This window comes from Octopus sinensis, linkage group LG8, assembly GCF_006345805.1.
Source record: "Octopus sinensis linkage group LG8, ASM634580v1, whole genome shotgun sequence".
Classification (NCBI taxonomy): domain Eukaryota; kingdom Metazoa; phylum Mollusca; class Cephalopoda; order Octopoda; family Octopodidae; genus Octopus; species Octopus sinensis.
In genome coordinates, this window is record NC_043004.1 from 77,670,722 (window position 1) to 77,698,632 (window position 27,911).

The following is a 27,911-nucleotide window of genomic DNA, read 5'->3' on the forward strand; positions in this document are numbered from 1 at the left end:
TTGAAATACTTCAGTTCTTTGGTCTTCATGTTGCTGAACATTGCCAAACTTCTTTCCTGCTCTCCCTTGGCTACATACACCTGTCTCTTAGCTTCCCTGTTGGCCATCTCATACATTCTCCTGCTATCCCCACTCTTCCAGGCATTTCAAGCCTGTTTCTTTGCTCTAATGGCCCTGTCTACAGTATTGTTCCACCACCATGTTACACTAGGTCTGGAAAGGACTTTGCACCAGCCACAGATTTGGTTTGTGGAACTCAGCAAGCTATTTTACAGGAATTCCCAGCTGCCTTCTATGTCACAGGACTGTAGTTCCTCCTCCCTATCATCAAATTTCTTGGTAAGGATATTCCTAAATCTCTGACCATGTGAAGGATTCTTTAGCTTCCAAATCCTTCTTTTCCAGATTGGTCTGCTTTTTGGCATCCTTCTGGCCTTGAGTCTAAAGTCACTAATAACTAGTCTATGCTGGTGGGTACTTTCTTTACTAGGGAGGGTCTTTGTGTTTAAGAGCAACTATGCATGCCACTGTCTGGTGAGAATGAAATCGATCTGGCTAGCAGAGTCACCTGATTGATAGGTTATCAGGTGGCTAGCTGGCTCCCTGAAGTTGGTGTTGCAGATCAATAGGTTATTTATATCACAGAACTTCAGGAGCCTAGTTCCTTCTTCATTTCATGTACATGGACCTCATGTACATCATGGAAGATACCAGGTTACTGTCCAACACACCCATTAAAATCTCCAGCCACAAAGATGAAATCATTATCATTGTCACTCGTCTTTGAGGTAGCCTGCAGAAGAATATCATAAAAGCGATCCTTCTGTTCATTTGGTAGGCCTGCTTGTGAGGCATAGGCAGAGATAATTGTAGCTATACAAGTCTGCAAGACTAGCCTGAGTTTAAGTACTCTATTGCACACTCTCACTACCTCTATGACCTTATCCACCCATTTCTCTGCAAGAAGTATGCCCACACCCCCTATTGCATCACTATTACCTTCACAGAAGTGTTTATACCTATGTGCTTTGCCTGTGAGGACTCTGGCTGAAGTTCCTCTCCACCTTACCTCTTGTATGCAACATACATCAACATGTCTCCGTTGAAGCATCTCTACAATCAGCCTGTGGGAATGAAGTTGTTGAGGCATAACTGCTGCCTTGAATCGATGTCTTGTCATCATTCTCAGTTGAATGAGAAGATGCAATGGTAACGGCGTTTCTTTTTTGTCAGTTTAAGTGATTCTTATTTGTGGGTATGGCAGTCGTATCATTTGTGCGATCTGCATGCTGTTACTATCTACGATGTTCAAGTCAAACCTTCAATGGGTATGTTTTGATTTTATAGATTTTTTTAGTTATACGTGATGTAAAATAGTCGATTTTATTCATTTTACAGGTACAACCACGATTCGTGTTGCCCACCCGTTAGGCTTCAAAATAACATTTTTGGGGATTTTTGTAACCACAAACTGTTCTTACTAACGTTTTGGATTTTCCTGTACTTTTTCTTAATGAACACTGTTGCAGTGTTAACTTCTTAATAGATTTTCAGTGCAGTTCGAAACTTGAGCTTCATTTTGCTTTAAATCTACGGGTAATTTTTTTTCTCCATAATGTTAATAGAAGGAATATTAACCAACAATACCAACAATGGAAGTCGGCATTACACATTTGCAGCACATTCAGAGAAAACTCGAGCATCGCCACACTACACTTTTATTCATAGATTGAAACTATGTCAAAACTTTGTTAATGCGACATCAAAGTCTGCCGTTTTAAGCGCAATTAAAAAACAAACCCGAACAATGCCAGGCTATACTGCTAGTATATATATATATGTGTGTGTGTATATATATATATATATATATATATATATATATATATAAAGACACTGATAGAATAAATACTAAGCTTACAAAGAATAAATCCCGTGGTCAAATTTTTCGTCCAAAGGCCGTGCTCTGGCATGGTCGCAGTCACATGGCTGAAACAAGTAAAACAATAAAAAAAAACTATGCCATTTTAATCCTGAGCAAGACCGGGTATCTCTGCTAGTACACAATAAAACATAGCTCCCTGTAAAGAGGTATAAATGATAGACTCGTGATGTTTCCGTCACTATCCTTCTGCAGGTTTCTCGGTTTCGATATTCGATTCTTTACGGATCGCCAAGCTTCACTGACAGTTGACATGAGTTTGACAAAAGTGTAAAAGTCTCGTTTTCATCCAACACTTTCTGTATATTTTCAAGGAACAGGGCATCTTTATTAGCCTGATCGTCACTGCTGATTCCTACAAGAGAGATAGAGCTTCCCGTCATCATATTTGGCCGACCATGCTTTGGCTCCTGCAAAACCTCCATAGGGATTTCTCCAGATGGGTTCAATCACCTCCAAAAGATAACCCAGATGGCTCACTTTCGGCAGCTTTTTCCTCAATGCCGTCACTGTCAAATCCTGCCATATTGTTTGCAGGCTTGACCCCTTTTGGTGGAATTAAGTTCTTAATGACTCTCTGAATAGTATTTGGGCAGAGTTTTGACATTATCTCAAGATGAAACTCTCGCATCGATGAACCAACGAGGTGCATGATTCATTCAGTCACCTTATAATCGTCAGAGCCATCGAAGGCGTTTGTGGTCCACATTGACTTGAAAGCAGTTTGGACATTAATCTTGCAATTTGCATGTGCTTGATGTAGCATCTGCATAATCTCAGATCGATTGGGCGTGACTGTTTTATTCAGAGTTTGAACTAACTTTTCTAGCATCTTTGCTTTCTCTTTTTCACGATACTTTGCTTTCAGTTGTTTGTGCAAGTATATACCGTAAATCCTCGAGTATAATCCGCATTTCCCCCCAAAAAATTTAAAGGTCAAATTCCCTAGTGCATACTATATACGAGGTTAATAATGAATAATATTTTCTAAGCAATGTCCGAGTCTCTATTTGCTGTCTGGCAATGTTTATTCAGACGTATTTTGTGATGTCGAGCATGAAAATACCTTAAGCTAAGCCTGAAAGCAATGAAGTCATAAAAGAATCATCCAAAACTTGCAGTAATCAACAATTAATAAAATAAAAGTATTCAGAACACAGAATAACATGTAACAAAAACAATTTGCAAACATATTTACATTCCCATTATTGTATTACGCATACGTGGAAGTGTTTGTTCGACTAGGTACTGCTGGGTTAATTACGCACGAATTATGCTTAATAGTTCAGCATTAAATAGTTCATCCTGCTGTTTGTATTGGCAGTTTGCATCATTACTGTGTCAAACAATAGATACTTAATTAAATACCAGTATTAAATGCTTGAACTACTGTGGGTCTTTACTAGGGTTTTTTTTATATGCGGGACTTAAACCTGTACATTAATCTCCAATAAAACATTTTATACATTACATGCCCATAAAATGCCTCGTAGATCTTATTCAGCTATGTTTAAACTTGAATTTATATCATATGCTGAAGACCATGGTAATAGGGTCACCAGAAGAAAATTTGATGTTGACGAAAGCAATGTCAGGTTATGGAGAAGAAATAAAGATGAAATTAAACAGATACCAAAGATAAAGAAGGCAAGAAAGCAATAATAAAGGACGTTACCGTATACAGTTTTACAAAGCAATGACTTTATATAGACCTCCTTGACTCAAGTTAGAGAAGGGGTGCGTATTATACACAAGGTTTAGGTTTTTCAGAGGTACAGCCCCCTAAAAATCCCCTGCGTATTATACTCTAGGGCGGACTATACTCGAGGATTTATGGTATCGTTAACTTGAACAAATCCGGTGATGCCACCGCTGATGATGACTAGCGCATAACCCCTTTTCCAGAGGGCGTCTCTCACCCCCGGCATCAAATGCACCATGTAATCACCGAGCACATAAACGGCAAAGTCTGCATGTGAAGACATTTTGAATCGGTTCGGAAGGTTTCCAATGATACAGAGCAGCTGTTCTAATCAATAACAACCTTTAGGAGACCATTAATATTTCATTGTAGGCAGGGCATTCCGTAGTGGTGGTCTTTTCCCAGTTCCTTTAAATACAAACTCTGGGATAAGATGGATTTTGGTATCCTTGCTAACCTGGGTGAACACTGTGATATGTTCCCCAGACAAATGGTGGTTTTCTTTGACGAACGTTTATCTTGATTTCTGAATAATAAGGTAACTTGTCCGGTATTTTCATTCCGTTGCAAGGGCATTTGATCTCCATTGATAATTAGGAGGATCTACGCCAAATTTGTCGAGGAAATAACAACGCACACTCCAAATGCTCTTCAAATAATCCTGAATGTGCTCAACTCATTGCTCTTTGGAGACTGAAATGTGTTTGTTTGGGAATCTCAGTGATACTTTATACCCCTTTTTGCCAACCTTTCATCCAGCTTTTTGAAAAACAAGGCCTTACCTCAGTTGGTGAGTTCACTCCTCATAAAATTTCCAGCCTGTAATAGGAAAAGAGCTTGTGGTAATCTCACATGCAGCGATGTTCTAACAGCCACAAACCATTCAAACGATGCGTCTTTCACGCCTGGTACTTTTGTTTTACGACCTCCTCCAGCGACTCTGAAATACTTCATTAGGTGTTTTTCGGCGCAGTCAAGTTCACCTTTCAAATATTTTTCAAAGCAGCGTTTGGCTACTTTAACTACAGAATCAAATAGTCGATCAGAGCTTTTGACACCAGCTAAATTGGAGTAAAACAAACGAACTGCTTTGGCGAGATATCCCTGCTTCGATGTGTCTGGGACATGGCGTTTCCTTTTAGCATCCCAATGACTTTCCCCTTTCATTCGCTCTAATGCAGAATCATACTCCTCTTTGCATTTGTTCACCACGATAGCAAGTGCTTACTTTTCTTCTATAGAATAATTTCCATACGTCGCACCACGAAATACTCTTTTCTCTGCCCTGATGTTATGAAAAAAGTTCAGAGAAATTACCCAGCCGTGTTGATGTTGTTTGAGACCCGTTAACGAAAACGAAAAAAAAAACCCCAGTCTACTAGGTGTGAAAAAATGTGTAGAAAACGAATATGAAAAAAAAAATTGCACAAACGAAAGGGGGTGGAGTGGGGAGAGGAGTTTCGGATAATTCACAAGATCCAATTTTCCCCTCATAACTTTCAGGAAAGTGGATATGTATTGATGAAATTTTATAGAAATACCATTCAAATGGCACAAATTATGATTATAAAAAAATTTGTGGGGGAAAATTTTTCCGAAGGGGTGGGGAGAGGACTGTCGGAAAATTAAACATGATCTGTATTTTGCCCTCGTAAATTTCAGGATCTAGTCTAGCGCCTGGTCACCAAAGTGAAAATAAAAACAGTCTACTAGGTGTAAAACTACAGAATTTTCTCAAGAAAGCCAAGAGAAAAGGATGTTTTATGTAACACATTCTACCAGTATTCGAAGTTTAAAAGTGTTTAGTTACAAAGAAATTATTTTTAAAATCTACCGGTCAAAACGAAAAGATCCGAAAGGTGTTTCTGTAAGATTTCATTAAAAGATATCCATTTTCCTAAAAGTTTTGAGGGAAAAACGGATTGTGTGAAATTTCCGGCAGTCCTCTCGCTACCCCTTAGGAAAATTTTTCGGTAAAATTGAGGGAATCGGATCTTGTGAATTTTCTGAACGTCCTTTCCCCCCACACCCCTATTCTTTTGCACAATTATTTTTTTTCATCATATTCATTTTCTACACATTTTTTTTTTACACCTTGAAGGCTGTTTTTTTTTGTTTTGTTTTCATTTAAGGGTCTCAAACTTTATATTGACCATTAATTAAAATCCTAATTCCGTAAAAAGCTTGTCCTGTAAACAGTTCTTAGTTTGTGTTGGTGATTGGTAGAGAAATTGAAAATGAAGATTTGTTGACTTCAGTGCGGAGTAGCAGTAAACCCAAGCATGTGTTACAGCGTCGAGTTTTTATAAACTCTGGCTGGTTGTAAAGCATATTTTCTGATAGCAATTTCCTTGTTTTCTGTGTCCCGAAGCAGGTGTGTTGTATCTCGAAATGATTGATCTTCTTAGGGTTAAAGGTTATCAATGCCCTAAAATGTTGAAGGCTCAACCGCAGGAACATATACGGTGGATAAATATTTTTCTTCCATGCGTTTTGAAAACAAGTAGAACACTTTAGGTTTTCTTCCCATTCCTGTCATTTTTCTTCTTTTTTTTTTTGTCATGCTGGTTCGCAATTTGTGTCAGTGAAAAAATATCCCCGGGGTTTGTTGTTTTGTACTAGTAATGGGAGTCAGTTTAATTGACTTTTCCCCTCCCCTTTAAATTGCTGGCTTTGTGCCTAAGCATCGAGCAATGTACCTTGTAGCATATAGTTATGGCCCATCATGTTCTGAGTTCAATCCTGCTGAGGATAGCTTTACTTTTCATTCCTACAGGGTTGATAAAATAAAGCACCAGTAATGTACTGGGCTGCTTTAATCCACTAGTCTCTCCCATAAATTGTTGTCCTTGTGCCTCAATGAGAAATCATTATTTAAAGTTTTCTGTCAACCTTGATTTTTTTTCTAAAACCAGAATTAGTTATTTAGTTTATATATATCCTATTTATTTTATAACATATGGTATTGCTTGTAATGTTCTTTTTGTGTCATATTAATATAATGTCTTTAACGTAAAATAAAATTATTATTAGATTCTCCAGTTGTTTTATCAACATGAATGGCTTTCAATAAAATTTCACTGGAGATAGATTAGCAAAATTCAATAAGGAGGAAGGGTTGGAATAAAAGCAATTGGGGGGAATCTTTAAAATTAATTAGGTGGGCGTAAAAGATCTGAAAAATTAATAAGCAGGAATGAGTATTCAAGACCCCAGAGTATACATATATACAGACACATATCTCTCTATATATAAACGGCAAAATGTCTGTCTGTGTGTGCGTGTCCTTTATACAAATCCACAATTTTTCAGTTAGAGGGCTCGCACTTTCTATGGTCATTCAAAACCACCCAAGGGTGGTCGTGCACATCTTTACATTTCCTCAGTCACCCCGCAAAGCCATTACAAAAATCAATAGAAGTGACTTTTTTGTGAATTTTCTATCCAAAACCCAATCAGAATGCCTGAAACTTGATACGCCAATTGAATGCCAGCTAGTTGTATGTGATTGGTCGGAGATTTGGACAGTACTCGCGTGTATGTGTGCATGCACGCAGCTGTATATGCATGCACTAGCACTGTGACCCGGTGTTGCCAGGTCATAGTGCTAGTATATATATTTAGACATACACTACTCCTAAAACCTATTACAGTTGCCAGAAATATAGAGTGCATCACTCTGGAGACATCATAAAGATTTAGGCATAATCATGTTGTTTCTCCTGGTTGAAGTACTTTTCATCTAAGAAGAATCAAAGCATGCCATGTCCGTGAGGGTCTTTAACCTTTTTAAATGAGCACTTGGCACAGATCCAATGGTTTTCCTGTATCTTTGCAGGCATGAATTGACCTCTACTCAGTACATACTGGCACCAAATTTCCTTATACATCAATTCTGGCTACTCCAACACTTTCAAGTTCTTTGGTGATGGCCTTCACAAGATTTCCTGGGGTCATCATTGTTTTGAACCCATTGGATGAATTGCAATGTCCTCATTGTGCCAAAAATGTTTAGAACATTTTCTTTTTCTCAGAGAAACGTTTGTGCCAGATGTTTCCGATTCTATCCAAAGTTGTATACAAAAGATCTTGCAGCATTTGGAAAGTTGGCAGTTCCACATATATGGCAACAATGACTTTTCATTTCTTGAGTTAACAGTTTATCTGCCATGGGGGATTTCAAAGACAAACATCTTATAACTGGTTTGAAGAGAGTAATATACTGATATTTAACTGTCCAACAATTGGGAACATGAAACTCTTGAGTAACAGTTTTGTAGCTTTAATAAAAGCATATATACATCATTGTCGTTTAACGTCCGCTTTCCATGCTAGCATGGGTTGGACGATTTTGACTGAGGGCTGGCAAACCAGATGGCTGCACCAGGCTTTAATCTTGATCTGGCAGAGTTTATACAGCTGGATGCCCTTCCTAACGCCAACCACTCCGAGAGTGTAGTGGGTGCTTTTTACATGCCACAGGCACAGGGCTAGTCAGGCGGTACTGGCAATGACCTCGCTTGAATCTTTTACACATGCCACCGGCACAAGTGCCAGTGAGGTGACGCTGGTAACGATCATGCTCGAATGTTGTTTTGAACATGCCAGATAACCGCTCTGGCAACGGTCATGCTTGGATGGCGCTCTTTAAGGTGACGCTGGTAATGATCACGCTCGAATGGTGTCTTTTACATGCCACCGGCACGGAGGCCAGATAGCCACTCTGGCAACGATCACGCTCGAATGGTGCCATATATCATATATCCCCTAATGTAAGAATTTTAAAATATATTTTCATATTTTACTTAGTGCAAACATTATCCGATACAGAACTCAATGCAATGGGTAGAGTGGATAGGTATTTTTATTATATCAAAAGTTGACAGCACATGACTGTGGGTAATTATAAATTGCTTGCAGTTTATACAAGGGTGTGCTAACCCTGGAAAAGTTGTGGATGGTTGGGGTTACATGTCTTTGAAAAGTAATTTAGAGATGTAGGGATTGTAATGGAAAAATATTAATGTGTGTGTATACATGATTGTATTGAGACATTCCTTAAATGTGCTTGTGTTTGCATTATCAAAGTTGTTAAATGAAATTATAAGAGGATGATTTTTGAAGAAGTTCCATTGACACGACCTATCAGTTAGAGAGGTTACTGTTCTAATTCATAGGTCAAATTTTTACAAATCAGAGGTTAGCCAATGTTTTGAGTTGGTGATATTTATGCAAATATTTGAAAAATTGTGTGTATACATATATATATATGTAAATATATATAACTGTATCATTCCTTCAGGAATGACTGATGAAAGTAGCATTTGTGTCCTAGGTCATCCAGTTTTTCTTAACCAAACAGTAACAAACCTATAATGACTACTGGAAACATCTGTAAGTCAAATATACTACAATAAAGACAAAATATGTAATGACCTTATATCATCATTATTGTTTACATATATATTTGTATATATATATATATATATATATATATATATATATATATATATATATATATATATATATATATATGTATATATATATATATATATATGTATATATGTATATGTATATGTATATATATGTATATATATATATATGTATATATATGTATATATATATATATATATATGTATGTATGTATATATATGTATATACATGTATATATAAATATATACACATACATATATGAAAATAGATTAAGACACATACAAAATATAAATAAATATAAGTATTTACTCATTCATATATATATACACACATATATATATATGCACACATGTAATATATACACATATAAGTCAATTAAATACCAATTTCATAGGATTTTCATGATTTATTTCTTTTATTTTTGTATATACACAAGTACTTTCATAATATTGGGAAGCAATCGTCATGTTGAATTTTTGTACAATGAGGCATCCAGGTAAATATTTACATAGTAACTGTATCTAGATGAGTATTTAAAAATATCAATATTGGGTATTTATTTTATTTATGCTGAGTAACAGTGGCTTAAAGGTCAATAACACAATATTACATAATTTAATTCTTAATTAGTGTGTTGTCATTCTCAAATTAAACTAAATTTTAACCAAATTTATACCAACATTACTGTTCGTTCATACTAGTTCCAGCTTCTCAGTAAAACTCATTTCGTTTGCTCTTCTTTTGATTTCATCTGAGCCAAGGTTTATAAAATAGAACTATTAAGAAATTTATATTGCTGCATTTATGCATGCATACACACACACACATAATCGTTATCAACATCACTGTGTTTTAAAGTCTATTTTCCAATTCTTGCACAGGCCAGACAATATGCTGAAGCAAATTTTTTTTTATAGCCAGATGCCCTCCCTGATACCAACTGCCACCAGTTTCCAAATGAGGTAGTAATCTCTCAGTCTATCAAATAACAAACACCTCAGACATAAATACACAGAGAACTGGAAACAAATGATACCATTTGAATGAGCAACACGTCGAAGCCCAGATGTGCTTTTATGGTGTCATACAGGCAAATGATGCCGTCACTGCTTATAACCATAAACACATGACCACAAAGAGAAATATGAACTCACTTGCACAAACACACACACACATGTATATAAATCATATATGACGAGCTTCTTTCAATTTCTTTCTACCAAAACCACTCACAAGCCTTGTGTCGCACTCGTAGGTATGACACAGTGAAACTGAACTCAAAACTCCTCATCCACATAGCCACTCCTGAATGTTTGCTTTACCTCATATACTTCTATGTAAGTATCTATGTGTATATATATGTGTGTGTATGCACACACACACTCACGAAAGTGGCCAATAAGTACTCAACACCACATTTAGTGAATAAATATATATTTTTTTGCATTGTGGAAGGTGTTTATAAGCCATTTAAAAACACACAAAAACCGTTGGATTCACTTCAACATTTAAATTTAATTTGTCAAAATATCTTCGTTGCTTTGAGACCGCGACCTGCTGCACGGAAAAAAAACTTTGACAACTTTCTAACAGTTTTTTTTGTGCTTTTAAATGGCTTATAAACACCTTCTACACTGCAATTGTTTTTGTTTCAGCACATGATCTCAGATCAGGCTACTTGCTAGGCATGTACATCTCCCTATATTTTATTTTATTGTGCATTAGTAAACAATGCTACCAATGGTTTCATGTGGAAAACTCATTTAAGCATACCACTTAAAACTGTTGATAACTAGCCTCCATGCTGGATGTAACTAGATGAGATTACGTAAACTTTTATGAGGCTTCAAAAAAAAAAAAAAAACCCGTGTACAGATTATTATACACAGCAGAGGGGAAGCAACTCATGTGTGGACTTATTTTTATCAATATTTGCAAAATCACCAAGGCCAAGTCAAGAAAATAACCAAAACATTTTGAAGTCTTGTAAATATTGTGTAGTCTCTTTCACATAGCCTCATCCTACATTCTTAAGAGGAAGACTTGAAAAATTGCAGCATTTTCCACATGAAACTGCCTGTAGCATTTGACAGGAGCTGGCAAGTCAGAAGACTGCGTCAAGGCCTACTGTCTGTTTGGGCATGGTTTCTATTGCTGGATACCCTTCCTAATGCCAATATGTGTGTGTGTGTGTGTGTGTGCGCGTATATATATATATATATATACACACACACATTTACATAATCTTTTAGCATTATATTCATATCAAACCAAATTTTAATCAACATCACTCTCGTCAGAACTGATTCTCATTAAAATTTCTTTCACCCTTTTTTTAACTTCATATGAACAAGTATCACATCGTACAAGTGATCTTATTTGCTTCCAGTCTTGGCTATGGTTTGACAACAGGAAGGACTGTAGGCTGTTGAAGAGCTTGCTTGATGCCTTTCCTGTTTACACTGAAGACTGAAAACAAAGGACGTTACTTATATGGTAGTGACTCACAATTATGATACCATGTCACACACCATACAATAGCTTTCTTTCAGTTCACCCTGGAGCTATAGTAGAAGACACATCTAAGGTGCCACAAAGTGGGACTGAACCTAAAGCCATGTGGTTGAGAAGGGAACTTCTTAAACACAGCCTTGCCTGGGCTTACACACATACACACACATATATAATGTGCATAGGTACATGCATTAGTTTTTGTCTCTAAATTTCCATATATTTCTAATCCACAATATCTAACCTTAGATTTTCAGAAATTTGACTTACAAATTAGAACAATTTATTTCCAAACTTTAACCTATCTCTAACAATATCAGTTAAATCCTGTCCACAGAGACAGTACAAAGATCATCTCCTCATTTCACTATTAGAATTTCAATCAACTCTATGGATAATGTAAACATGAGCCCAGTTAAGGATAGTGCCAATCCGTTTATACATAGATACATTAACAGTATATTTCCATTGCAATCATTAAATTAGCTTTCAAAAACACATACCTCACTAAAACACACCATTCCAAGGTCAACACTCCCTAGTATAAACTAAAAACATATTCGGCATCAGTTAAGAATTGCCCAGCTCCAAGCAAAACACTAAGGAAGCTGACTTTTTTTTTAATATAAAACATATATTTGTATACTTGTACATACATACATACATACATATATATATATATATATGTATGTATGTACAAGTATACAAACATATGTTTATATTAAAAAAAAAAAGTCAGCTTCCTTAGAGTTTTGCTTGGAGCGGATCCATTTCTAGCATAAGGGTGTCCACATAGTGGTTTCCCTCTAATATGTATATAATACAATTTTACTGAACTTTCAGTAATTTTATATGCTAGATTGCTGGTGTGAAATCGATGTTAATTAAATTAATATCTAATTTCTCACCCTCATTTAAAATTTTTATATATATATATATATATATACATACACACACACACACACACACACAATTTATGCATATATATATAGTGTGACAAAGTTTAAATTACAACCATGCGGTTTCAGGTTTAGTCCCCCTGGACAACACTTTAAGGAAGAGTCTTCAATTGTAGCTACAATGGCTTCTGAATGAATTTATCAGACAGCAACTCTGTGGAAGCCTGTGGTGTTTGTGTGTGCAAGTGTATGTATAAATATATATGTATACATCTGATCTGTATGTGGCCAATGCCAGTGCCGCCTTGACTGGCTGCCGTGTCGTTGGCACGTAACAACCACTAACCGATCGTGGTCGTTGCCAGCCTCTCCTGGCACGTAAAAGGCACCCACTACATTCATGGAGTGGTTGGCACTAGGAAGGGCATCCAGCTGTAGAAACACTGCCAGATCAGACTGGAGCCTGGTGCGGCCTCCTGGCTTCCCAGACCCCAGTCGAACTGTCCAACCCATGCTAGCAAGGAATACGAACGTTAAACGATGATAGACACACACACTTTCTATATAGGATATACATCTATATCATACTTATATCCATATATGTAAACACAGCAAGTGTACACTATGACTGACAACTTGTGCACCTGCATCATATGATTATGTAGATTATGTTACATAGTAACAACAGTACATCTCATGGGTATATGTACAGGAGTGTAACAGACCATACGGAGGTTTAAATAAATATTCTTAAACTGTGGTTTATAGCAATAACAGATACACATAGACACACACATGCACAAGTGCTGGTGCCATATAAAAAGCAGCCAGTACACTCTGTAAAGGGGTTGGTGTTAGGAAGGGCATCAGCTGTAGAAACCATACCAAAACAGACAATGGAACCTGGTGCGGTTCAACATGGAAAACAGACATTAAATGATGATGGTGTATATATATGTGTGTGTGTGTATATAAACTCAAACACATGTACTTTGTACAATATATACATGCATGTGCATGCACACACACAACATTCTTAATTCTAATGAGAGTTCCTTGAGGAACTCTACTGGGAGCTCTTTCAGACATGCTCTCAGTCATACAGTCAACTTTTCTCTCCAGCTATGCTGATGATATGAAATAATCAGATGTATCATGCACCCTGATGATAATGCAAAATTACACCAAGACCTAAGCACAATATGCAACTAAGGTGAAGAAGGCAACATGTAGTTCAAATTGATGACTTCAGGCACATATTGCTAAGACAGAAATAATGTGCTTGCAACTAGTTAGCTAGATTCTGAGTTTGTTTAGAACAAGAAAACAGGAAACCACGTTGGTGCTGTGGAGAACATTTGTTCACAGCTGCTTGAACTACTGCTTTCAATTATGGTTACCCATTAGGGTCTAACTAACAGTGTAACTTGGGGCAGCACTGCCCCACCAAGATTATTCAGTGTAAGAGATGAGCCACTGGGAGAAGTTGAATGTACTAGAGCTTTACTCCCTGGAGCAAAGATATGAAAGATATGTAGTGATACATACATATATATATATATATATATATATATATATATATATATATGTGGAAGATCCTGGAAGGTCTAGTGCTAAACTTTGGAACTGAAAGCTATATCAATCTTCAAACTTGGTGCCACTGCAGAGTAGTGAATTCCCTGGCCTCTATCTAGAGTAATGACCCAATAGTTTAACAGTTCAAAGGTTCACAACTTCTCAATGTTTTGCCAAAAACCTAAGAGATCAACAAGGAGTATATGTGGATTTATTGCAAAAACACTTAGACATTCTTTCATCTGAGATCTCTGATCAACCTACATCATGGCAAGAGGGTTGTGATATCTAACTCCCTCATTCACCAAAACCAAACATAGAGCGGGCCACAGAAATGAATAAATTAAAAGTACCACTAACAAAGGTGCCACAGCTAATGGAGTGGAGCAGTTAAGAGAGTAAAAATATATACATTATATGTATGCATAAAACACACAAACACACACATATACTTTATGTATATGTGTGTTATATGTATATATGCAGACACACATGCGCATATATATATATACATACATATATATATACATATGCACATATATACATATATATATATATATGCACATATATATATATACACATATATATATATATACACACATATATATGCACATATATACATATATATATATACATATATACACACACACACACACATATATATATACACACATACATATATATATACACACACACACACATATATATATGCATATATATACATATATATATATATATACATAAAGGCAAACAAACATTCATAAAATTATTGAATGAAAATAAAACAAAAATATTAATATGGAGGGAAGAGTACACCATTTGCATTTCAGATAACAATGATACAATGATGATTATTAAACTTCAGAAGTTACAGCTTTTATTACACCAGGGTGTGAGTTAGCATAAAGAAATATTTCAACTAAATCTGGCTATTTTAAGTGTATTTTCCTATGTTTGAAGCAACTGTTATCAACAAGGGAATTAAAACACCCTAAAGAGATTGGACCTGGCAGTTGATGAACACTGTTTAACAATATAATACATATCTGTATTTCGTTAGGTGTTAATTCGTTATAACTGCTAATAACTAGCAGCATGACAAAAAAAATTTCTCAAAATCAACTATAAGTAAGCAGATTTTAATAATGTGATAGATAAAAAAAAAACACATGAATTGGAAACTGTTATTATGCTAACTGTTATTAACAATGCCAATGGTGAAATGACATTAGCCACATTACAACAGTTATTTACAGGAGGTACTCTGTTGTCAAATGTGAACAAGTAATTAGTCACATGGATGTCACAAAGGTGTAAAATTAGCTGAACAGTTGAGTCAAATGTAAATCCACTGAATCTGGGCCAATATTCTAATGCATTTTCCGATGAGAGACTAACTTTACTTTTCAGACTTCATAAGCCGTATCAATATTTTGTTGCATATATTTTAAATTTATAAATTTAAAATCCTAAAGATTTAAGTCATGATTCTTCCTTAATAAATCCTCAATATTATGACTAAAAGGGACAAAAAAAAAAAAGGTGGGATGAAGTTTTCTACCGAAAGGGAAGATGTAGTTGTTAGATGGATAATATGCAAGGTAAGTGACTATATCATGCACAGATGCCTCTTTAACCAACCAGTAAATTGAAATGATGCACATTCCTAGACAACAACCAGTTGCAAATAAATGTAATCGCTTTGCTCTAATGAGCCAGGCTACAAAAAGAAATCACATGAGATCCAGGTTAGAAATATCCATTTCACAAAATCCAAGTTGGAGGTAGAAACTCATATCGCACAGTTTCGATATGATGAAATTTTTTTCCCAGTTCAGAAACGAACTTGAAACAATACCTTGTTCTATTTTCTTTGACAGAGACCAACAATAGTGACTAGTATGGCCCATGATGAAACGTTGGTAAAAACTGATGTGTCAAGCACAAAGCAATCACCATAATGTCAAAGTAGAAACAATGTATAACATAGATGAGATGAGATTAGAATCCACTACAGAGGGATAGTGACTAATCAGTATAACCACCTGGGTCCTGCAACATCAGAACCCTTTGAAACTCGGTGCTATGTTGTTTACCAGATAAGAGATCAACCTAAAAAATATAATGTCAGGACTTTTCTTTAATTTTTGTGTCATGACTTGTTTTATTGGAAATTTGAGCCTCTGTACTATTGAATGGTGCAGATGATGTGGGTGGTATTAGATTGCTTGGAGAGTTGGTTGATTTAGAACTTTGAATTGGTCCCTGTGAGAGCGATGCTTGTGACTGTTGCAGTACTGGGTACACTACGAGGGAATGCTGGTCCTAGGAAACAGAAATAAAATGAAAAAATATTAAAATATTATATATAAAATAGCTTTACATGTCGAAATCATTAAAAAAAACCTAACTGAAATTCAGATAGTTGGACTAGTCAATAAATACAACAGTAGCATTTTAGCCTTTTTTAAAAGAGAAGCCTTGTAAGTGAAAAAGAACCCCTAACCTCTAAAATTTCTAAATCCTTTAACTGGAAAATTAATAGTAACAGTCAAAAAAATTTTTAATTATAGTATAGTGTTATCCAAGATAGTTTAAAAATTTTTTCCTGCCAGTTTAAAGGAATGGTAATATTGCAAATGGATGGAAATCTAAATACGTCACCATGGAGTAGATATTTGTATAATAGTTTTCAGCTATAATGTTAATAACTTAAGTTAAAACCCATTAAATAAAACAATTTAAAAGAAAAAAAGTTATTCATTTTATATATCACTTTTCTGCTTGAAATTTTAAATAAATAAAACTGAAATGTTTCCATACACTGAAAGGAGGAGAAAGGACAAATCTGACACTGAATTACAAAATAACTTCTAGCCAAATTGTAACTTCCATTAGAAGCATTTTAAAAATATCTGGTTCCATTTCGCCAGTAATATAAAGACTTGAATAAGTTTCATTAATTGAGATTATCCAGGCAATTAGTAGACAATAACTTCCTCTAAGAGTGTTTAAAATCTGGAAACAAAAACCTAAGGAGATAACTCCAATAATATCAACTAATCAGAATTTATTTTTAAAATTAAGTCAACACACACAGAAGTGGATCTTGTCTTTTTGTTTTTAGGTAAATGTTGCTAATTTTAAAATGTGCGTGTGGCAATAGCTGCTCTGTAGAACGAATTAAAGTCTAAAACAAACAAGGTAAATTTCTAAGACCAAATAAAGGTTAGTTGTTGCAGAAAATACAAATATATAAACATTAAACATTTCCAACATGAAATAACACAAAAATAAATACCAAACTGATATGCAAAAAAATTAAAATATGAATGACTAACTGGAGTACTGGATAAGTCATGTTGAAGTCGAGAGGAGTCCAAAGTTGATCCTACTAGCACACTTGAAGACCGACTAAGTGAAGTTTGTATAGGACTACAACCTGACTGCTGAAGACTGTGGCTACTTCCTTGATATGAACCTACAATGTATAAATATACACACGAGTTAATCATGACGCTTTCAATACAATTCAGAACAGGAAACTGAAACAGAGATGAATTGATCTCTTGTAGCTGATGTAATAGTTAAAATATTTTCAAGATAACCAGATATCAAATCCATTCAACATCTTTCAGCATTCAATACTAAAATACTAAATAAAGCTTTACAATTGGTTTTACTTTCAAAAACATTCAAAGATACACTGCAATACTTCTAGAAAATGCAATACAGAAGATAACTGTATTTGTTTTAACTACTTTTGGAAAAAATAGAAACTATAGGCAAATAGCGACTAAAGAGTAGTAGAACTGTCATAATTACCAGTTTTATTAAATAATCATCGTTTAACGCCTGTTTTCCATGCTAGCATGGGTTGGACGGTTTGACCAGGATCTGGGAAGCCAGAAGGCTGCACCAGGCTCCAGTCTGATCTGGCAGTGTTTCTACAGCTGGATGCCCTTCCTAACGCCAACCACTCCATGAGTGTAGTGGGTGCTTTTTACATGCCAGGCGAGGCTGGCAACGGCCACAATTGGTTGGTGCTTTTTACATGCCACCGGCACAGAAGCCAGTCAAGGCGGAGCTGGCATCGGCCACATTCGGATGGTGCTTTTTATGTGCCACTGGCACAGGGATCACAACTAAATATTTAATAATTTAATGAAGAAATATTTTTAAAAATATGAGTACGGAATCTTAATCGGATTACCATTTGGACTTGAAATGTGCGTTCGTCCTGGGGTGGATGATTGCTGTTGAGCAGGACTATGATGAGATGGAGTATGACTATTACTGACGCTATCCTGGAAAAGAAGAATTCACAGAGAAGATAGAGACAAGCTTGAATTGTAAACAAAATCCATAATACATTACAATATATCACATTTAACGATATAAAGAACTGGGTGCAATTACCTGAGCTAGGTTTGTTTCAGTGCAGCCTGGATTCTGATAGGGCTGTTGTAATAAAGCACATGGAGAACCAGTAGCTTTTGCTAGTAGCTGTGATGTGTTGAGAGCACTCAATGGTAATGCAAGTCGGGCATTCAAAGCAAGCAGATGGTCTCGACGAGCTGTTAATGATTTAATACAGTCTTCAAGTCGTCGATTTTCTGTTTTTAATTGATGCAAGAAACTCAGAAGAGAAGCAACTGCAACAGAACAAGATTTTGTAAGGAAGAATGAAATAACAATTCAAATATTACAGCTCCACAGATGGAATAACAATTCAAAATTACAGCTTCATACTCTAAAGGTATATTATTAGTTAAATTTAGTTCATTTAAAACAAGTACTTTATTCCCTCATTGCTCCTTAACCTTCTAATCAAATCCCTTAACTTATTTTGGATAAGGTGACATAGACAAGAAAACTCAGCATGACAAGAGGATAAAGCTTCAAATCTAAATACACATATAAAAATGTGTGGATATATAAATATACAATACCTCAGAGGGTATGCTTAATGCAGTCCACCACCCTACTACACACGATGCAGGTTACATATTTAAATAATATAGTCTGGAAAAAATATTTTTCCTTTCTCTTCTTATAGTGTTTGTAAAATGAAGTGAAGTTTGCAAGGCTTGCTAAAATTCCATGCTTCTTTCAATGTTTAAATTAGTATTTAAAATTTTCTTGCAAATCACAGAAAAAAAAAAAAAAAACCCCAACTATTTCATGGAGTTGCTTCTTCCATGAGATTTGCATTTAAATTTTCTTCCTCTTCTTCATAAACATTATTTGACAATTTCAAAAAGTGTCTTATTTTCAAGATCTTTTGAATGAGAGTTAATCACTCACAACCATTAGATGTATAAGAAGTTTTAAATCCATGGCTTTTCCCCATTCTGAACAATGCCTTCTGTAAAATTTTAAATCAATGATTCAAAACCAGAAGAATCATTTGACAAAGTCAGCACAACATACTGCCACATAGAACATATTGCCAGTACTAAGTTCAGCCCAATGTGCATTAATGTTTTGGAATATATTTCTCATCTAAATTTTCCAATGTGTTGCAATAATGATAAAGTTTTTCTTCCTGTTGTAATTTTAAAAGTTTTGTTAAAAGTTCACCATAAATAAGAAGCCTTTAAAAGTGCCTTGGTGCAGTGGTTGTAATACAAAATTTAATGGCAGAAAATTTATATGTTCATTTAAGTTAATGAAAATGTAATAGTAATAGATAATTAAAATTTGGACTATCCCTACAAAACAAAAATAATTTGTAAACTGGCAAAATAGCTAGTTCTAAAATCTCTATAAATTCCTGAAAAGGCATGTTTGTTGTCACTTCAACATGGCTGTTCCATACGGAACGATGTTACTACAATATTTTTAACCCCAGAAGAACACCTTCTCCAGCTGGTTAACAACACAATTTGTGTCCGATGTATTGATGGAGAAGGTGTTCTCCTGGTCAAGTGTATGCATGATGCACAACTCCCGTATGATTCAGATATGGAAATATTTCTTTTCATGCCTATAGAATAGAACATAAGTGGTATCTTCCTTTTTCAGCAATTTCTGGATTTTTTAAGAAAAATATTTTAAAACATTTTGCTTGAAGTTTTACTAAAACAAAGTTACAACTTACTATCGAAATGCTGACCCTGTTCCATCAAAAACTGAGACCCCAAGTCCCATTGGTGTTCCAATAATTGTTCCATAGACTGAACAAGCCCATTTCTGAAATGAAACATTATCTGATAAATATTGGTTTCAAATTTTGGCACAAGGCCAGCAATTGCTGAGGATAAGTGGATTACATTGACTTCAGTACTCAACTGGTACTTATTTTATCGGCCCTGAAAGGATGAAAAACAAAGTCTAACTAGGTGGAATTTGAACTCAGAATATAAAGATGGACAAACTGCTGTTAAACATTTTACATGGCATGCTAACAATTCTGCCAGCTTACCGCCTTATTATTTGATAAATATAAAATACAAAATAATATAAATATTAAAATACAAAAAAAACCAAAAACTAATGAAACATTTAACAGAATAATTAAAGATGACACATTTTTGGAAAAGTAAAAAAAATTTCAAACACTTAATTTTGAAAGCCTTTATTTTTTAAATTGAGAAAATAGTGAGCAAATTCCAAAAGATAAAAATCTAGATTACTAATCCTATGCTACTTTTAAAATTTCAAATACTTTTATATTTGCATGTATTTCAATAAACTGCAACTGATGCTGACATACCAAAATCAGATGCTTGCCATTTAGAAGGGCATCCAACTGTAAAAATCATGCCTAAACTAACCTCACCTGTGCTAGTGGCATGTATAAAGCACTGAATCCACTCTGTGGAGTGGTTGGTGTTAGGAAGGGCATACAGCCATAAAATCCCTGCCAAAACAGAAACAGTAGCCTAGGGTAGTTTTTCTACCTGGCTGGCTCCTGTCAATTGTCCCATGCATGCATGAAAGATGGACATTAAATGATGATGATGGTGTATGTATGTGTGTCATTATCATCATTTAACGTCCGTTTTCCATTCTAGCATGGGTTGGACGGTCTGACCGGGGTCTGGTAAGCCATGGAGACTGCACCAGGCTCCAGCCTGATTGGGCAGTGCTTTTACAGCTGGATGCCCTTCCTAACGCCAACCACTCCGTGAGTGTAGTGGGTGTTTTTTACGTGCCACTGGCACAGGGGCCAGTGCAGGCGGCGCTGGCATCTGCCACATTCAGACGGTGCTTTTTACGTGTCACCGGCATGGGTGTCTTAACTGCAATTTCCATTTGAATTTTTATTTTGATGTACTTGACTCAATAGGTCTCCTCAAGAACAGCAGGTCACTCTACGATCCAAGGCTAGCACAGCAGGCCATCCTGCGAGCCATATATATATACGCACACACAAAAAAAATATGGTGAACATTGAGGATCTGCTGTTGGTGGTAGCAGCTCATCCCTTGAATCCAAGGATTGATTTCTCCTCCTGGACGAATATTCAGACTATTAATGCTAGTAGTGAACATGGCTAATGAGGACAATCCTCACCTAGAACACACGTTTTTTGATGCAATGATACAAAGCCCAAGTTTCCCAACCATACAGAAGCATGGGATATAACAACAAGCTTGGTAAACTATAATCTTTGTTTTTGAATACACGTTTGGCTAGTGTACCATGAGCTGAGTAAACTGTTCTGATTCTTTGTTCCACATTTTGCTCAGAGATGCATTAGGCAGAGAGCACACTTCCAAGGTAACTTGCTCCAGTAGTGTGCCTCAAATGATGATGTCAAAGTCTGAAAGGGTAGAATTCAGATTTAGTTGGGTGGGAATTTGAATATTTTTAGTATTTACAGTGAGCCCAAAATGTTGATATGCATTGGTGAAATTATCGACAGCTTGATACAGTTCTAAACATGAGTGGTTGAGTACCATGTTGCCATCAACATACTGGAGTTCTGAGATTCACTTGGTACTGGTGACTTTCTTTGACCGAAAATTCACCAGGTTGAAGGGTTCTCCATGAAAACAATATCTGATATCCACACCTGGCTGATCCAAAGACAGTTCACAGATCATCACAGTAAGGTATAAGAAGGAAAGCATAGGAGCAAATATGCAACCTTGTTTCAATCCATATGTAATTGGGAGTTCTTCTGAGAGGAGATCATGATAAAAGGCATAGTCACACCATCATGGAGAGCGTGGATCAGAGAGACGAAATTAACAAGGACCATCCATCATGACTGGTCTTGGTGCACTGTCAAAAGCATTTTCCAGATCATAGAAGACAAGGAAAAGGGATTTTTGTTACTCTCAACAATCATGTTTGCCTGGGACAGATGATAATGTCTATAGTTTCATGAGATGCTCGAAAACCACACTGATATTCTGGAAGGACTCTTTCCATGATGATCTGGAGATGGTTCAAGATTATTGAAACAAAGAACTTTCCTACAATAGCAAGTAGGGAGATTCACAATAGTTTCCGCAGGATTTTCTATCTTCTTTCTAGAATATACTAATGATGACGGCATCTTTAAGATCATTAAAGACATCTTTAGAAGAGTTTAGTTGGCAGCAGCAGACCACCAAGTTGCAGCAATTCAAATGGGATGTTATCAAGTCCTGGAGCTTTATTTACTTTCAAACATTTCACTGCCATCAGGAACTCTTGATACAACAGAGTAGTCTTCATCCAAAGTTGTAAAGGTTAGAAAGGGATTTTCTCAGAAAGTCTTTTGCTGTTGTTGACTTGCGATTTAGCAAAACAAAAATATTCCTCCCAGCAGTCTAGGATGTTAACATTGTCTGCCATTTGATGATTTTATAGGACCAAACAGTTGTTGATTCCAGCGCCTGCCACTTCAAGCTTTCCTCCATCTGAAAGTCATGTTTCACTCAGTGCAGCAATGTCAATGTTGAGCCTGAGGAGATAAGAGACAAATGCAGTTTGTCTTTTGGATCAGTCTGAGTTGTCAGAGTCCAAAAGGATTCTCATGTTCCATGTTCCTACAGTTAGTTTCGCTTTGGCCTTAGGGTTTCAGTTGGTTGCAGAAGGATGATGACCCACTGGGTGCAGCTACTCAACCAGGTGGTAAGAATCCTGAGTAGTCACTGGGTCTTGGGAAAGCAACATCACACACCTGCCACCCACCAACAGGTAGATCACCTAAATTTGCTCCCATTATCCTTATCCTCTTGCTGTTGGACTTGACAAATTTTGGTTTAAGCATGGAAGGAAGAAGCAGGAAAGTAAGACAAACAGTAGAAACAGAAAATCCAAAGTCAGGGAGCTGATGGTATAGGTTTGATTAAGGTGGATTACAACTTGCAGGGTGACCCATGCACTGAGGTTTCAAGAGCTTCTGCAGTACATAAAAGACAAGACAGACAGGATCTAAAGATGAAACTGCAACAGACTGCCACAGATTCTAAGTTATAGTTGAACCGTGCCTCCACAGCCAGCTCCATCTAGCCATAACAATATGAGAGGTTCTTCTTTAGCTTCTTCGTACACTTTTGGAGAGTTGCTGGTTGATGGAGGAGAGTCAGCCTGTGGCTCTCCTTTGACAGATGCTGCTACCCATCACACCCTTCCCAAAGCGACATACTCAGAGAGGAGTCTTTGGTCAGCAACAGCCCAACCATGTCCTGGGAGGATGGGGGGGGGGGGGTATATGGTCTCCTGTTTCTGGCTCTACATGGAGACAGCCCAGATCCTAGTTTGCTTCTATAGGTACTGCTAATATCACAACAGTTACAAGCATTGGCCCAAATGTTAGATCATCATTCTTAACACTTCCTCAATTGCAGACAATAAACTTGTCAGTGGATTATGTGACAACCAGCATGTAGACAAATGTACACAGCAGACTAAGCTCAAAATAATTATATCTTGAATACCTTGTCATAGAAAAGCCATGCAAAAGAGAGTGACTATTTTCTGTGCCTGACTGACAATGACAGACTGATGAAAGGTTTGTGAAAACTGATTAGATCATTCGAGAGGACTGTATGTAGAAACAGCATCAAGTAACAGTTTAGATCCTTCTGGAAACACTTAAAATATTTCACTTACAGCAAACAGCTAGTTATTTGCCAAAGTTTTTTTGAGTATAAAATTTCAGTTGTGAGGAATGAATAATTTGTTTCTATATCAAGCAAACATTGAAAGAAACTCAACAGATAATTGAAAAGTGTCAATTAGCAAAATAAAATAAATGGATAAATAAATCACTCACCCTACATTCTCATTTAGTAGCTTTTCACTGTTAATCGAAGGGAAAATTTTTGGTGGTCCCAAAAGGCAGCCAACACTGAGTGGAGACGTGCCTTCATTGGCTAATGGTGGAGCTGTTAAATAGAGAAAATAATTTCATTTATTAAAAATATTAAATTTCTAAATATCTCAGAGAGATATAAGCGGTGGTGGAGCGATAGAGCGGTTGTATACTGTCAACTTATCATGACAGTCCTGTAAAGGGAATCACACTCACTGCTATTTAGCCCTAAGAAGCATCGACGCTTCCTGTCAGCTTTGACACATTTCCTGTGTCCTTATATTTAAGAAGGAGAGACAAGCACCCCCAACAGCTAGGCCTGCATCCAGAGACATGCATGTTTCAGAGTCTTGCTCATCATCAGTCTGGTGTAGCATGGCCCTGCTTGTTGAAGATGCTTGTAAAGCCTTCGTAAATAGATATATTTTCAGTGAAGTTTATTCACTGATCCCCAAAATTAGAAATATTAAATTTCTAAATATCTCAGAGAGATATGAGCAGTGGTGGAACAATAGAGTGGTTGTATACTGTCAACTTAACGTGACAGTCCCATAAAGGGACACAGGAAATGTGTCAAAGCCGACAGGAGGCGTCGATGCTTCCTAGGGCTAAATAGCAGTGGTGTGATTCCCTTTACAGGACTGTCACGATAAGCTGACAGTATACAACTGCTCTAAATTTATTTAGAATAAGTGGAAAAAGTAAATAAATAAATTTTTTAAAGTTATAACTAATTCCAATAATACAACTTTAGAAATGTATTTCAGTTCAACTTTTTATCATTAAAACTTATCTTCCCATTTCTGGAGTTAACAAGCTTGACCAGCTAGAATTAGCAGCCAGGTCACAAACAAATGTCTTTAAAAGATATTAAATAACTGTGCTATGTTCTATACATTTGAAATAAAAAAAAAAAGTAGGAATACTTTTCAGTCATAGTCTTGCTTTAACAACAACTGGTATAAAGATGAACAAGAGGTAGCAATTAAAGCATTTATTGTCTATTATCTATGTTGTTAAAATCATTTTAATGGTGTTTTACACAAGATATAAAATACAAATTCAAAACATAAAAAAAAAAGAAATTGCAATGCTTTCAAAAATTTGTTAACTAAACCTATGTTAAATTTAGTTATATTCTAGAAAAAACATTTAATGCTGTATTATTATACTTGGAGACGGTGGGGCTTTTTTTGTTTTTTGCCACTTAAACATACACACATTATTTATTTGATCTTCACTTTAGTTTTTGCTTGCATTATTTTTAGTTTATGTCCATCAAAGTTCCTTTGTCACAAATTCTGTGACAAAAGAACTCATCAGCACCTCTCCTTATCCTGTTTATTCCATTTTTGCCTTCTGTAGTATGGATCACTATCTATGAATGTATTAATGTCTGTATATGTGTGTGTGTTTGTATTTAGTATGCGTATCGTCATCATCGTTTAACGTCCGGTTTCCATGCTAGCATGGGTTGGATGAATGACTGAGGGCTGGTGAACCAAATGGCTGCACCAGGCTTCAATCTTGATCTGGCAGAGTTTCTACAGCTGGATGCCCTTCCTAATTCCAACCACTCCGAGAGTGTAGTGGGTGCTTTTATGTGCCACCGGTACGGGGCCAGTCAGGCGGTACTGGCAATGACCTCGCTCGAATTTTTTACACATGCCACCAGCACAGGTGCCAGTAAGGCGTCATTGGTAATGATCACGCTCGAATGGTGCTCTTGGCACCCTACTAGCACAAGTGCCAGTAAGGTGATGCTGGTAACGATCACGCTTGAATGGTGCCTTTTAAGTGCCACTGGCACAGATGCCGGTTAGCCGCTCTGTCAATGATCACACTCGTATGGTGCTCTTTGCACCCCACTAGCACGGACGCCAGTCATCGAATTTGATTAAAATCATTTTAATGGTGTTTTATTTTTTCTTCTCTTTCTTGTTCCATTTTTAGTATGTGTGTCTTGCGTGTGTCATTCATTTATTTTGCTTCATTCTGTTTTTAGTTGTCAGGTTGCATAGTGTGGTGAAGTGGAGGGGTGTCATTACTCCATTCACGTTTCCTGTTGGTCTATTTTCTATTATATGTGGTCTCCACAATCTGTTTGAGTGTTGTGTCTGTTTTATGTGTTGATAAGATCCTAGCATCCATGTCGTCAACAAAAACTACATGTTCTAATTGAGCGTGTTGGCAGAGGACTGAGGGGCTTTTCTCCTTCAGGAGGTCCTTGATACATAGTGATTTAGCAACTAGTCTTAGGTACCACATTCAGTGAATATATATATCATCATCATCATCACCATTTAATGTCTGTTTTCCATGCTGGCATGGATTGGATGATGTCACAGGAGCAGGAAAACCAGTGGGTAGTGCCAAGCTCTATTGCCTGATTTGGCATAGTTTCTATAGGAAAGGATGTAGTATGGTGCCTATTCTGCTCTCATGTGATCAGAGCTGCTCATTAGTACTATACATAGGGAAGTAATGAGTGTTAGGCGATGAGATGTGAGGGGAAAATGCTTGATGAGCTGATAGAATGGAGGTGGAGCAGAGCCCGGCACATATAAGCATTACTAAGGTGGATTTAGGATAGCAATTCTGCTGTGGTAGACGGGTCTTCTTGAGCACAGCAAGATGCCAGTAACCTCAGTCCTTTGTCATCTCCTCCATAAGGCTCAGCACCTTGAGTTCAGCCTTCAATACTTCATCCCATGATTTTCTAGATTTCCCTCTTCCACAAGTTCCTGCTACTTTGAGTGGTCAGCACTTCTTTTATGCAAATTTTCTCACCCATACACACCACAAGACCAAAACAGCATAGTCTTCTCTCTTGTACACTACATAGAATAGATATGCTTCATGAAATGGCACTGGTTTGAGTTAGAGCATGGCAAATAATCAGTCTAGCAGATCACAGAAAAATATACAAGAACAAGGGCAAAGACTTACAATAACAGCTGTATCTATGTGTACATGTACACATATTTACTAGGCACACATCTATATAATAAAATATTTTATGCACAACAAGGAAGTTTACTTACGAGTAAGGTTTGGTGATGTAGATGTTTCTAAATTTGAAGTTAAATGGGATCCAGTAACAACTGATGTTGCCAATATACCATTATTCTCCAAATCTGAATGAGAAACAAAATTTGAACAGGAAGTGAACTATTTTAATTACAAAAACAAATATACACTTATTGACATTTATTTTACAGCCAGCCACAAGTAGATGGCAAGGTCTGAAAATTAACAACTGAAGTCTACGCTATTTTGATCAACTTCAAAACTTTATGGTAAAATTTTCTTAAATTGGTGATAGTCTGCATCAGTAAAATCAGTCAATAGGAAGATTCAAAATAAGTAAAGTTCATTTGCTGTGATGAGTTTAGCGTCTACTGGTTCAAGCCTTAACTCAATCAAGATTGAGTAAAGAATGGTGTCGTCATTCAGATTAGAAGCATTCTTTCTATACCAGCGATGCACGTTTACATTCTTATTACATTCAGTCTTCTAATTTTAAAATTCATCAGTTTTTCTGATACATGCTTAATGATGAACCATCAAAACCACATATATACAATTAAGTGT

At 36.3% G+C, this 27,911-nt stretch overlaps 1 protein-coding gene and 1 long non-coding RNA gene across 9 annotated transcripts in view; one reads left to right on the plus strand and one right to left on the minus strand.

The window, feature by feature from the left end:
• Positions 1-1,243: 1,243 nt before the first annotated feature.
• Positions 1,244-13,697, plus strand: LOC115214984. The gene is made up of 3 exons (XR_003881946.2): positions 1,244-1,255; positions 8,101-8,103; positions 13,561-13,697. It is a non-coding gene; the product is annotated as an uncharacterized LOC115214984 (long non-coding RNA).
• Positions 13,698-15,182: 1,485 nt separating this feature from the next.
• LOC115215023 (protein AF-10) overlaps positions 15,183-27,911 on the minus strand; it is a 67,522-nt gene continuing 54,793 nt past the window's right edge. For 7 of the 8 annotated variants that reach the window (XM_029784145.2, XM_029784146.2, XM_029784144.2 and 4 more), the window contains exons 11-17: positions 27,362-27,454; positions 24,279-24,390; positions 20,163-20,254; positions 18,479-18,714; positions 18,273-18,366; positions 17,401-17,540; positions 15,183-16,384 (exon numbers count right to left, since the gene is read on the minus strand). In XM_029784145.2, the coding sequence (XP_029640005.1) occupies positions 16,187-16,384; positions 17,401-17,540; positions 18,273-18,366; positions 18,479-18,714; positions 20,163-20,254; positions 24,279-24,390; positions 27,362-27,454 (965 nt within the window). In that variant the 3' untranslated portion in view covers positions 15,183-16,186. The remainder of the gene's footprint in view (positions 16,385-17,400; positions 17,541-18,272; positions 18,367-18,478; positions 18,715-20,162; positions 20,255-24,278; positions 24,391-27,361; positions 27,455-27,911) is intronic. The other variant, XM_036505494.1, reaches the window with a different exon arrangement.